The sequence below is a fragment of the Stylophora pistillata genome, chromosome 3 (genome assembly GCF_964205215.1).
Source record: "Stylophora pistillata chromosome 3, jaStyPist1.2, whole genome shotgun sequence".
Taxonomy (NCBI): domain Eukaryota; kingdom Metazoa; phylum Cnidaria; class Anthozoa; order Scleractinia; family Pocilloporidae; genus Stylophora; species Stylophora pistillata.
The window spans coordinates 38,349,125-38,362,265 of record NC_142521.1 but is presented as its reverse complement, the minus strand read 5'-3'; the positions used below and the strand labels follow the sequence as shown (position 1 = coordinate 38,362,265).

Sequence of the window (13,141 nt, the reverse complement as noted above, 5' to 3'; positions counted from 1 at the left end):
GTCAAACTGACACTTTACTAACAGAAAATGTTTTAAATCCTAAATCCTAAAGTTTCCTATAATGGTTCTTTGTGTGTGACTTTTTATAATACCTTTATTCATAGTTAACTTATATAGAATTTGATGAAAAATAAATTAAAAACTGAGAACCATCATCCCCTTTGAAAGTGTACTTTTACCTTAACTGTATCTGGCAAAATCCAAATCCAGATTCCCATCGTTTCAGGATCCATCTTATGTCCCACTGGAAAAACGTCTGGCTGACCAAACACTTCACTTAAAATAAGGGATTTACCGTCTCTGCATGGACCAACTATTGCCACAACACTTATGCATTCTGCAAAGAGACAAATGTGTAGAGTCGCTGTCTGTGATTCTCGCAAAAACAAAGAAGAGTAAAAAATAAAAAAAACAAGGAGAAAAAGATGTACAGGAATAAAAATAAAAAAAAAAGGAGAAAACGAGAAGAAGGAAGAGAAGAAAAAGAAGAAGAAGAGGAACCCGAAGAAAGGGAAGACGAAGAAACAGAAGAAGAAGAGAAGGGGGAAAGTAGAAGGCGGAGAAAGGAAGGAGAAGAAAGAGAAGGAGGAGAATGAGAAAATCGACCGGGGCATTAAATGCGGAGAACAGGAATGGGAAAGGAAACGACTCTCAAAAAGATATGAAATAAAAACTCAATTTACTTGGAGAGAAAGCTTGCAATAATGGGAGTATGTCGCTAACGATGCATTGATGGCGGAGAAATTAGAGTTAGGGGGCTGTTAAAAGTGGTTACTTATTTGGAGTTTGTATTAATGTAGCATACCTTTGATATTTCTCCATTGTGTTACTGCTTCATCAACAATGTACAAGTTGCGACGCGCTTCTCCAGTTTTATGCAGCATGCCTGTCCTTGTATCATACTTCATGTTGTTAGGAATGCACAATGGTATAGCCTTGCTTGCGGTTTGATTTTGCTGACGCTATGCGACAAAAAGTGAAGTGAGAAGTTGAAATTGAACGAAATCGTTTTCAAGAATCGGTGCAAAACTGTGCAATGAGATACCAACTAAGCTCCGAATACTACCAAAACTTATCTTTAAAAAAAAATTCATACGATCTTGTTCAGTGTATTAGAATCTGAAGACTCCTACGAAGACTTAGAATCGATTGTCTCTAAAGTTAGTTAATACTCTTAGTAGCTATCACCTTGGTCTCGCCCATCCTACCTTATCTATTTTATCTTATATATTCACCTCTCACAACATAATGCGCTCTCGACTTGAATTAATCACATAGTTGTGTCTGTAGACTTAATTTGTTTTACTTATTTACCATCTATTTATTTATCTGTAGTTTTTAATACGTGTATTTTCCTCTTCTTTTACTGATTATCCTGGCCCGCCTCGATTAGCACTGCTATCTGCGGAGCCAGGGGAACAAGGATTCATTGTCCAATAACAAATAACATATTGCATTGTATTATAATGATTTATCTGACGTTCATCGAAAGCATTCGGCATACTGATCATCTTATTCTAGTGACCATACTTACATTCATGATGACTCTGTGAGTTCGATATCTATTTCACAGCGAAAAATGCTGAACTGGAAGGGATATCAACAAAATTAAAAATGAAACTTGCCGTATCACTGTAGAAGAGAAAGTGAAACTTAAGTAAAAATCTCAGTGCATGATCCTTCATTTCGACATTTGTCTTAAAAATTGTTTAACAAATTATAACTGTGCCATTCGAAACGAAATGTTTCCAAGGAATCCAAGAATTTTTTCAGTGAACTTTTGGTCGCAATTTGATTGAACTAGGTGAGCAAGACTCGCATTGCCACAATTGCATGTTAAAATTCTGGGCTTTTAATGTCTACTATACAGACACCTTCAGCCCGGCCTTAAGCTATGTGAGGTGGTGTGAAACCCGACGCTTGTCTAAAATCGAAGTCTCGCTAATCTATCCAAACTACACTCATTACTTTATATCTCCTTTTGGAACAATGGAAATTGCCGATTAATTTATACCGGCACTCCCTGAGCAGAAAAATACTGACATAGTCATATGGCAAATCACAAAGCGAGGTTTTTCAGCACATCTTAGAAAGAATAACTCATGGATTGTTTATATATCGTTAACCATAACTTCCCAAGAATACCTCGGGCAGAGGGCTTGGCTTAATCTTTCAATATCTATTTACCTATGGCGTGGAAAGAAAATACTTTATGAGTGGGCTAATCGAGTCAACCAGTACTATAATTTAGACAACTTCTGGCGATGCAAAGGAGTATTGAACGAGTCATGGTGGCGGGTTTGTTACTGAGTAAATCTTATGTCTGGTGATCCTTCATCTCAATCAGCAAGTAACGAAAGACACGATAGAACAAGTGCCAAAGCAGTCGTGCGCATGAAGGGCCACCAAACTGTCAATTACAGAGGCAAGAGAGCCATCCCCATTTTTATTTCTAGTTTATCACAAGCATCACTTAAACTGTGAGAAAAGTAGAACTTTTTGGTACCACACCCAGAATAGGTTTGGAAACAGGATATAATATATCGCTCCTCGTTCACGGTGCCTCCGAGTATAAAGAGATCTTAAAGAGCTAATTCTCTCCTATTTACGGTCATAAAATGGTTTGTTGTTATTTTTCTGTGATCAAGGTCTAGTTACGATTTCCTGTTCGAATGACAGTCACGCTGAGTACATTTCATCTACGGTCTGGAAAGATGCACCAAATGGGTAAATGATAAAATAGTTAGGCAAATGATTTAAATTTGAGCGGTTATTTATGAGCTAAAGGATCAATGGTCTCTCGGAAAGGTAAAACGATCGATTGTCTTTATTCGTCAGTCCAAAATTTCCGAGTATGTTGGTTTATTCTTCTCCTATCCTCTTTCCTGTGGCGTGAAAAGCTGACTCGGAGTTTTTCTATTTTATGAAAGCGTTGGTGGGTTGAAGCAGATTTTAAACTCGAAAATTCTCAGAAACGAAACAGATTGTTGACCGCTTCAACGTATGATTCTTGGAACAGTTCAATTATTTTACAGTTTGCCACCTTTAGTCTCTGATACGAAGGAATCGTTTGATTCCAGTAATTAAGAAAAAAAAGTGAACTACAGACGCGTTTAGTCAGACGGCGTTTGCTTGCTTCTTTAAATTCCGAGAAATTTCATTTGAGCAACCAATGAAGTTACATGGTGGTATTCTACTTTCTTCTGCGATAAGCTAAACATGGAGATGCTATTTTCATTTGTGCGTCTCCTGTTTGCCTCTTCCTCTGATCTATCTTTGCCATTCTTAATGTTAGGTGAGTAGGTGAAAAAACCGCGGTGAAAGAACAGTAAGGATCGAGGAGGACTTATGCTACTATGGAGATTAAGAAATGGTCATCATGAATTCCCGGAATAATCAAGCAGTTGCGAGAATATAAAAGATGCAGTTCGTGATATGCATTCTCAAGAAAGTGTTACGCCACTAATCTTCGATATAACTACTGTTAAATTGTATCAGTTTTACTTACTTCAATAAGAAATTGTTTAAACGACTCAAAATACGATCGAGATGTTCGCAATTTAAACAAAGCGGTCGGTTCGTCAAGCCAAAAATGGACCCCATCGCTGTGAAAGACTGGATTGCTTTGATTAAAATCGAGTTTGGACCGCTGACTTAAACATAATCAACACAACCTAAATATATTTCTCCTACCATGCAAGTTTGAAGTAAAATAAACCTGCTTCGGAAGGATCGCACTGAAGGTTGAAGCTCCTTCGAAGAAAGGCTATTACTGATGTTTACGATTTTAAGCGCATTTTTCTTTACAGAAAACATCTCGTTTACGCATGTTCAGTTTTCATTTGCATGAGGTGTAAACTAAATTGAACTGGTGTCACGTTTTCCACTTAAGGTTAAAATAAAAAAATTGCCTGCGCCGTGTGACGGCTTGAAAAGTGAATGCATCCAGCTTAATATTTCGAGATAGCTGGAACCCCAGACGGAAAAAAACTGTGTAGAAAATTTTATAGAAAGTAATTCATCTGTAGCTAAAGGATTTACCAAATAAAGTTAACGTTCTATCGAATAAGTATTCCATACTTATTGTCCTGTCCGCTAAATACGTTTAATGACGGGGAAGAAAATGATAAGTTATCTGTGGTTCTAAACTAAAGAAGTGTTCGGATTGACAAGTGGTAGAAAATTAGAGTGAGTGATTGTAAGACAACATGTTTGCTGTAAATGAAATGAAAGACTTTAAAGAAAAAATGGAATATGTGCCTCATAGTATCGATGTACTGAAAAAGTTCATAAATCGTTTATTACCGAAACTATCCATAGGCTTGTTTCAACGTTTTGAGACTAGAGATGGAAAGACAGAAATCAGGTTTCTGAGGGTGTGACGGAAACGGTTTGTTATCATGTTCCATGACCAATAAGGCGTGGGGATTTTGACAAATGTAAGCTGAATCAATCAATAAGAATCGACAATGACCGGAAATTCCTGTGTGATTATTTTTTACCTTAATTTCATTGTTATCATTTGTAACATCAACTCAAATATCTGTTACATAACCTCAGTAAGTGCTTTTATCGTGACGCATTCCTAGGTCTCTAAAGTAAGATCCAAAGTTGAGACTAAATTGTCCTAAGAACCTAAAATCTTGGTTATAGCTATCGCATTACCCTGATTTAACAAACAGTTCTTATAGCATTAACTTCTTTCCCGAAGTTGTCGCCTCGTAAAATCATTTGCAGCGTGGAAACCTTAGAAAGGGCTGCTTTCATAACTTATCTGCTCAAGACGTGCGATCAATTGCTCCCACATAACGGTTTTCTGACAAGGCAAATTTGGGTTTAATTCAATGTTATGCCAGTGAGGATAATGTTTAGGAAGCTAGCTATTTTATTCCAGTTGCAGCGCCACCTCTAGCTCGGCAGCAGCCGTAAAATATAGGTAAACATTTCAAAGAGGTCCATGATGAAAGTATAGTTACGATTTCCTGTTCGAATGACAGTCATGCTGAGTACATTTCATCTACGGTCTGGAAAGATGCACCAAATGGGTAAATGATAAAATAGTTAAGCAAATGATTTAAATTTGAGCGGCGACTTATGAGCGAAAGGATCAAAGATCTCTCGGCTAGGTAAAACGATCGATTGTCTTTATTCGTCAGTCCAAAATTTCCGAGTATGTTGGTTTATTCTTCTCCTATCCTCTTTCCTGTGGCGTGGAAAGCTGACTCGGAGTTTTTTCATTCTTAGTTTTCAAATAAGTCGGAGGACTGGTAAATTATCTACTCGCATTGCACTCTGAGACCGAAGGCCATGTTAACGAGAAGCCTTTGCACGAGCTCTGGTATGGGTTTGTGGAAGGGGTGCAATTTCTCTCTTTTCGCCTTCATCTTGATCAATGAGTCACTGACAAAAAAGCGATCACGTGAGGGTTAAAGCATTTGTCACCGAGAAACCTTTACATTTGTCCCTTTTTACATTGATAAGCAACTTGAAGAAGCTTGAAACGGGCGCAGACTTCTTCTACCATCTACTTTAATTGAAGGTGTTCTTGGTTCTCTGCCAATATGAACAATCTGAATCATTTTTAAAACATTTTTACTCGACTGTTACAAGCAAATTATACTTCAGAGCATGGGCTCTGGGATTCATAAAAAGTTTATTACATTAAGCGAGCACTAACTTTCCAAGGAAAAGAAATGTTGCCATGTTTAACGCTTTGGATGGAGTGAGCCATAGCAATCGTTCTTCGAAGCGTCAAAAAGGAGGCGAAAATATATTCAAAGGTTATACATCTGTAGTTACCGATACTCTATTATATTAGAGACTTGATGTATAGAAGATTGGGTTTAACTTACCAGTTTTTCGACGAAAAAGCCCTGAGATGCTCTTTCGGGGTGAGAATTGTGATTTATAACTTTTAAAATTTGATTGTTTGCAGCTGTTTTATGGTTGACTTCTCTTACCTAGAAAGTCGTACTTATATGCAAAGTTGACATCCGATTGGACTCCTTTGTATTTTCAAAATCTGCCCCCACAAGAGAGGTCTAAGGCTCAGAATTGTGTCATGTCAAAATCGCAGAATGTCTCGTACACTTTCCACAATCATTGGTTATTTCCTCATCACATCAGCTAGTAACAAGCTCCAATTGAAAATTAATAGCAGTCTCGTAAACGTGACGTGCAGAAAAATTTACCTGCATATGCTGTTTAACCAAGTTTATTATTTTGTATCAATTTCCAAGAATTTTGTTGGTTGACAGCTCTACTTGACAAACGAAGTAGGTTCCCATGGAAGCTCCTGGTTTATGCTTTCCCTTTATATACAGAGGACCTAATTCGATTGAAAAATATTTTGGTTGACCTAGAGACTTAGATAAGATGAACCCATCGATAAAGTTAGTTTCATTTGGCTGCATAAGTGGTAGGGATCATTCTGGGATATGCTCATGTTTGATAAAGATGTCCTCTAGGTGCCATGTGTTGGAAGTCTTGGCTATACAAATCAATCTTTGATGTTATATAATGCTGTTTTCTATGAAGAGTAAAACTGATTTATTGAATGGCTCTCTTACAAGAGATCTTCATGTGCTTTTAATGTAGCTGATCTTTCACAAAATTTGGTGTCTAACGTAGTATTTCAAGTTCACCTTTTATCATACGGAAGTCTAGGAAAGCAAACTAAATGACATAACATTGTTTTTGTAACGAACTGAAAGCTTTAAGTATTGTTTCGTCCTTGCTGAGCAATAAATTAAGGACTTCAATGCATTAATCAGCTAGTAAATAAACATAGATTATCAAACTACTCATTTACTAGTGTTGAAAAAGGACTCACTTAAAAAAGTGAGGCTATATCAAAAGATAATTAAATTGAAGTATAGAGCAGGTCGGTATTTATCAATATTTTCTTGTAATAGACCCATGTGTATTTGTAAGAGTCAGACACACGTATCAAACAATTGTAAATTTCAACTGAGTTCAGATATAAAGAAAAACCCTGTCTTACTCCAATGTACATTGACCGTAGCAAACAATAACGGCACCTTATAGCCAAGCTACTGAGTTGGTATTTGAACAAAACTCAGGACAACAATGTGTTGCAATGAGTTTATGCTCTTTGATTTCCAATAACAAACAAGGAATCTATTCTGCTAATGATCTGGCATCAATAATCAATATTGGAAATCAGTTGCCGTGTATTCAAGTTTGTCTCAGTTAACCAGACAATCATTCTTAGCGCAGACAGAATTACCCACACTTTTAAATGTGCTGGAGACTGACTATGAACTTAAATACAGTGAATGTTACACCGGCAGTACTCATCAAGAAGCTACAATAGAAGGATATCAGTACTGTACCTCCTTAGATAGAGCCTTTCTATTACTTATATATGAAAATTTCAACAGTTTTGTCTTGACAATAGGATCTACTGCGGTTGCTATCTATTGTAAAGGCAGTGTTGGCTTGAAAATATTTGATTCTCATGCAAGGGATATTTATGTTAGAAGCCATTCTCAAGGTACATGTGTGCTGCTTGAGCTATTATCACTGAATATCTTAGTACATTATTTTCGGAGTATACATAACAATGATATATTTGAGTTGAAAGGGGTTAAAATTGATAAAATTCAAAATAGTGCCCATTTTCAGTCATGCCTGTGAAACCAGAAAGTTCAATGTGAATTGTGCTGTGGCTGTCCATTCACTCTACTAGTCCGCAATAAAATCATGTAGTTATTGGAATTCAAACAACTTCTCTAATGTTATTCAGTATGGCAAAAGATTACGAAAATTTATCTTTGAACAAGTATTTACTGTCAGATGATTTGCCAAAATCTGACGTTTGTGGAACTGAAGTTAGTTTAGATCTTAAAAGTGGTTACATTGAAGGAATATTGTCTGATTAAGTTGACAGCAACTCAATTCTCGAAAATCTTGTAAGAAGTAATAGTTGAATACACAGGGTTTTTGATGTGGTTTTCAGGTTTTTGTACGACATATATTTTTAAACCCACAAAAAGGTCAAAATATGTGTATTCCCTCTTGGTATGCAATGAAAGTCAAATGCCTCTAAAGGAGTAAACTAAAACTGTAAACACCCCTGCTTCTCTTGTTGTGGCCATCAGCAGTATTCAATATTAAGAGAAATTTCTAATAAAAACAATATGAACTATTTAACAGTAATATTGATTCAATCTACTGATTTCTGACAACTCTCCTTGGGTGAACATTTGGCAACAAACTATGACTTGGTACCAATAATAGATAAAATATTCCCTTCTCCTTACAGTGAAAGGCAAATACATTACCTACTCAGGGTTCGTAAAAGCCTTAAAAGTCCTCGAAGTGCCATAACAACATTCATTACACTCCAGCAGACAAATCTAGTCACAAGTAGACTTATTCGTGACCGAAAATGATGAAATTGCGCGACGACAGTAACAATGGCAGTTCCCTAAGATAACTCCAGATGTGCGATGTTGAAAGCCCGAGGTCACGCAGATATGCGTCTAGGTTTTATATTAATATACCATGTTAATCGCAATTCCTTGATATGACAAACACTTTCGACTAATTAACAGTTTCCCGCAGATGTAGCCTCGAAATAATCGTTTGCAGTGCGTAAGCAACAGTTTGAATGGGGAAATATGAAATATTCTTTAGATCAACACAGTAAGATGGACCCCAGTTTCTTAGAAAGAGCTGAATTCATGCACTGTGACACGTTGAATCAGTTGCTCCCAGAGAACGTTTTTCTCAAACAATAAACTTCTAAGTTTAGGATTACAGTATGCCGGGGTGGATAAATTTAAAGCAGCTGGCATTCTTTTTCTAATCGAACAACCACCTCAGACATCGCAATAGCGGTAAAACGAACGTAAACAACTGTTAGACAAATGCGACGCTGATCCATGAACAATCTATGAGCGATCATATTCAAATGATCCTGATCTGATGCAAACTCTAATATTTCTTGTCCGCGAGAATGCCAATGTGCGCAAATTAAAAAAGAAAATATTTGCTTGCAAATATAATTTTTATGCTTCTTCTCCCCTTTGTGTACTTTTTATTTCTTTTGGGGGCCTGGGACTTGGGGTGGCATTTATTTGGATTATACCCAATACCCTTTAGGATACTTGTGCTTGCCAAGTGACCAGGCTCCCATGTGAGCGTCACTCCGTTCTATCTTGATGGTGGTTAAAGACGTGGTTTTTCATCCCTCCTCCTCCCCTTGTCCCAGCCACTCCTCATTTTCTGATCATTATAATGTATTTTTAGGCGTTTTCAGTGCCCTCATCTTTACTGGGCCAAACTTTGTATAAAGGATTTGGTTGAACAGTAATTTTAAATAAATGCGGCTATGGGATTTTGCCCACAGCCATTTACTCCAATTGTTGGTTGGTTATAATTTTTCCCAGTAAACATAGCTCAGGCAAGGCAGCATATTTGGGTTGTTCATATAATTTATAAGGGAGAAAAGGCATAAATGATAAGAAGAAACTTTGAAATTTGAGTGGTATTTCTCAAGCAAAAGGACCAAGGATCTCGAAAAATGGCCGATTGTTTATTTCCACTGGTCCAATTTTCCGAGAATGTCCAATATGCTAACCCCAATATTTTAATTCTGGTCCACAATAATGTCCAGGTGGAAAATGGCAAAATGATAAAACGAGACTTGGAGTTTGAGTAGTATTTCCCAAGCAAAAGGACTAAGGATCTCGCGGATCTTTATAGCCAAAGGCCACGTTCGGAAGCCTTTGTAGAAGCGCTGGTATCGGTTTTTTAGAAGGAGTACGACGGTAAGAGCATCGCTATCTCTCCTATCGTGGTTTCCTTTCTTAATGAACCACTTAGAAAAGATCGATTTCGAGAGGATGAAAGCATTTTCCAACGAGAAACCTATGCATTTGTCCCTTTTTCCATTGATAGGAAACTTGAAGAAACATTGTAAGGGTTTAGGCTCCCTCCACTACTCATTTTTCTTCGAAGCATTCATGGTTCTCTCGTTGAACGATGTAAATTTAGGAAAATTATACTCGGCTGTTAAAAGATAATTTTACTTTAAAGCTTGGGCTTTATGGACTCTTGCTATCTTTGTCGATAATCCGCAAGGGGAGACTTTTTGAGGAAAAGATAATATTCTGAGTTTCAACGCTTTGGATAGAGCCAGCCATCGCAATCGTCCTTCGATTGTTAGGCTGACTGGTAAACGTACATTCAAAGGCTATAATGATTGATATTCTTCCCGGCCTATTGTAGCCTTGATATAAGGAAGGTTCGAATTATCTTACCAGTTTTCTCCACGAAATAGCCTTGAGATGCTCCTTCGCGGCGAGAATTGTAGATGCAGCTGTTTTATGGATGACTTCTCTTTCCCAGAAAGTCGTAATAATATGCAATGTTTACTCTTTGAAGGCACTCTTTCGCATCCTCAAAAGAGGTTCTAAGGCTCAGAATTGCTTCATGTCAAAATAGCAGTATCTATTGTATATTTTTCATGAACCTTGAATATTTCCTCCTCACCTCAGCTAGAAACATACTCCTACCGCACTGATTAGCACATACGTAACGTTACGTGCACATAAACATGTTTTTCTCCGAAAAACTGCTTGCCACTATTTAAAAAGCGTTTATTATTGTGTACCTCAATTTCCGAGAATTTGGTTCGTTGATAGCACTACATGTACTTGAAAAACGAAATATGTCCTTAAGGAGGTTATTGCCTCAATTTTTCCCTTTTTAAGTAAAGAGAAAATGATCAACTGAAAATGATCTTGGTTGACCTGGAGACTTAAATTAGACCTGTCTGTTCGCCCAAACGGTAGCGATCATTGTGAGATGAGATCATACCCGGTAGAAATGGTTCCTGACAATGATTTGGTTGAATTCACATCAATAAAAATCAAACTTTGATCTTCTGAGTTTGGTCTGAGATTTCACAAAATTTGCTTTTTTTGTCGGGAAACGAAATTTATTGCAATGATATGGATTTATTGTACTGTCCAACAATTTAAATTATAGTTAGTGTTTATAACTCTAGTTTCTTTAGTATCAAACTAATACCCGCTTTGCTAGTTTTAATTCTCTCATCTGATTGGAAATAAAGAGTGAAAACAGACCGATATCTAAACGATAGCGTTCCTACATAAGGGGTTTATATGGGCTTAGTATTTGACTTGGTCTCTCGAAAGGCATTGCTTTGCCTGTTAACCCATCTTGTATGAAAATAGGGTGTCTTTTCTTTCAAGCAGTTGATAGAATTCATTAAATGTCTTGTTGCTCTGCTATTGTTTTTTTGGGGGGGTTGGGGAGGGGTGAAGGGTTAGCCTAAGAATCACCCCATTACATGCGAAAACTATTGAGCTTGAAAGCAAAATTTATCTTAAAAATAACATACAGTTAGTGGTTAGTTTAATGAATAGTTAGACTTCCATTGAATGTAAATCGGAATTTTTACCAACAATATTATCTGCCTTCGCACAGGTTGAAGGCTACCTACTTTTTTCCCTCGGAAAAAAAAAGAAAAAGAGGCTGATATCAAGGCTAGTTTCAAAGGCTTCATTTGAATGAGCACCTAGTTTTGTGAAAGTAAAAGATAAAAAAGCAGTTAATCATTTATTTAGGTTGGGAGTTATTTTGCTTTACTAGTCCCATCCAAACAGTTTTTTATACCAGGGTCGGTTTGCTCGCCTGAGTTCCTCTTTCATTCTACTGATTTCGTTTGTCAAGTTCGATATCTCGTTTTGGCGCTGCTGCTTTTCACTGTTTGCTTCTCGGAGTTGATACCTCAAGGTGTTGATCTGCTTTTCCATTCCTGCTGCTTCCATGTCGTGGATTTTCTTTGTGAGGATATCTTCCTTCGCTTTACACTCACTGATTTTGTCGCGGATCTCCCTCTCTTTTTCCATTTTCATTTTACTTAGCTAAAGCATGATACAAAGAGTAGATTCAAGTTTCTCGATTGAGCTATTCAACGGCATCTACAAATATTATTAGCTTTTCTTTACATGTAGATCCATTTCGCTCCTCCTTCGGCAGGGGCTCTCATGGTAGAGTAACACGAAAGTGATTTGAAAACCCTTACCCTTGTCAAGAAATATTCCTTGATGTTCTTGCAGTCGTTCGGTAACTCATTCATGTTGTCTCTCAGGAGCCAAATAAAATATGGGAAAGTTTGATGGAAGGCGTCTTCATTTCTGATTGGGCGCTTGGTTCCAATATCTGATCTAGCCTGAATTTGCTGCGACAGTCTTGCTATGTAGCTAATAACTTCTTAAGGGCTGTAGAGGCTCAATTTCTTAATTTACTAAAACTGAATTCGAACCGACTAACAAAAGGTACGTCCTGAAATATAGTTGCTATTTTTTGCAATTGAAGATGAGAGTAGATCTCACAATTATGGAAATTACTTACACTGTGAGCAGTAATGAAATAAAGCCTGAAAAAATTTCAGGCTTGTGGGGGAGTTGAACCCATGACCTCTGCGACACTAGTGCTCAGTTGGCAGGCTTTATTTTCACCGCTGCTTAAGCGTTCTTTATAACTGCGAGGATCAATGTTATCTTCATTTGCTAATCCAGAGTTTAAATATATGATATTGATTTGTTGACTGTCATTCAAGGATACTCCAGTTCATTTAGTTCATTTCTTTTAGGAACTCCCTTGGAATTGTAAATCAACACAGATGCCATTAAAACTGTCAAAATGAAGATTTGATTATCAGTTTGTTCTTTTGCTCCTGTGAAATAAGTTCCTTCTGTGTCCAGCAAGACAACCTTTACATCACGACCACTAGGATCCTTAGAAAGACAGAAAAAAATTTCTCATTAGTTTTTATGTTGAAAAGGGAATTTTTAGTAGAATATTAGATCATTAAAATTCATTCTCGGTATTTAAATAATTTTGACGTTTAAGAGCGAATGTTACCAATGATCAAACATTTGGTGGCAACAGCTAAAAAATCAATTTCGCCCATATTTCAAAGTGAAGTAGGTCTCAATGGGAAATAAACCACTGGATACTTCGTTTGGCTAGATATCGATTTATTTTCGAGAAAATCGATATCAACTGAATTCCGCCAAAATGTGGCTCATGAGGCTCAAAATTTCGGACGCATCTCGGAGCGTCGCGTCACAAAATGAAA

The 13,141-nt window shown here is 37.1% G+C and overlaps 1 protein-coding gene across 1 annotated transcript; it reads right to left on the bottom strand.

The window, feature by feature from the left end:
- Nucleotides 1-11,301: 11,301 nt before the first annotated feature.
- LOC148736003 (uncharacterized) lies at nucleotides 11,302-12,198 on the bottom strand. The gene is made up of 2 exons (XM_088751598.1): nucleotides 12,083-12,198; nucleotides 11,302-11,921 (listed from the first exon to the last, which is right to left on the bottom strand). Exons 1-2 carry the CDS (start codon nucleotides 12,134-12,136, stop codon nucleotides 11,643-11,645), a joined length of 333 nt encoding a protein of 110 aa, XP_088607724.1. The 5' UTR covers nucleotides 12,137-12,198; the 3' UTR covers nucleotides 11,302-11,642.
- Between the last annotated feature and the right edge of the window lie 943 nt (nucleotides 12,199-13,141).

What these genes read in the sequence shown, in the direction of transcription:
- LOC148736003 (XM_088751598.1), bottom strand. Translation starts at nt 12,136, where the DNA reads ATGAATGAGTTACCGAACGACTGCAAGAACATCAAGGAATATTTCTTG. An exon ending in AGGAATATTTCTTGACAAGG is followed by an intron (nt 11,922 to 12,082) that starts GTAAGGGTTTTC and finishes ATCATGCTTTAG; the next exon opens with CTAAGTAAAATGAAAATGGA.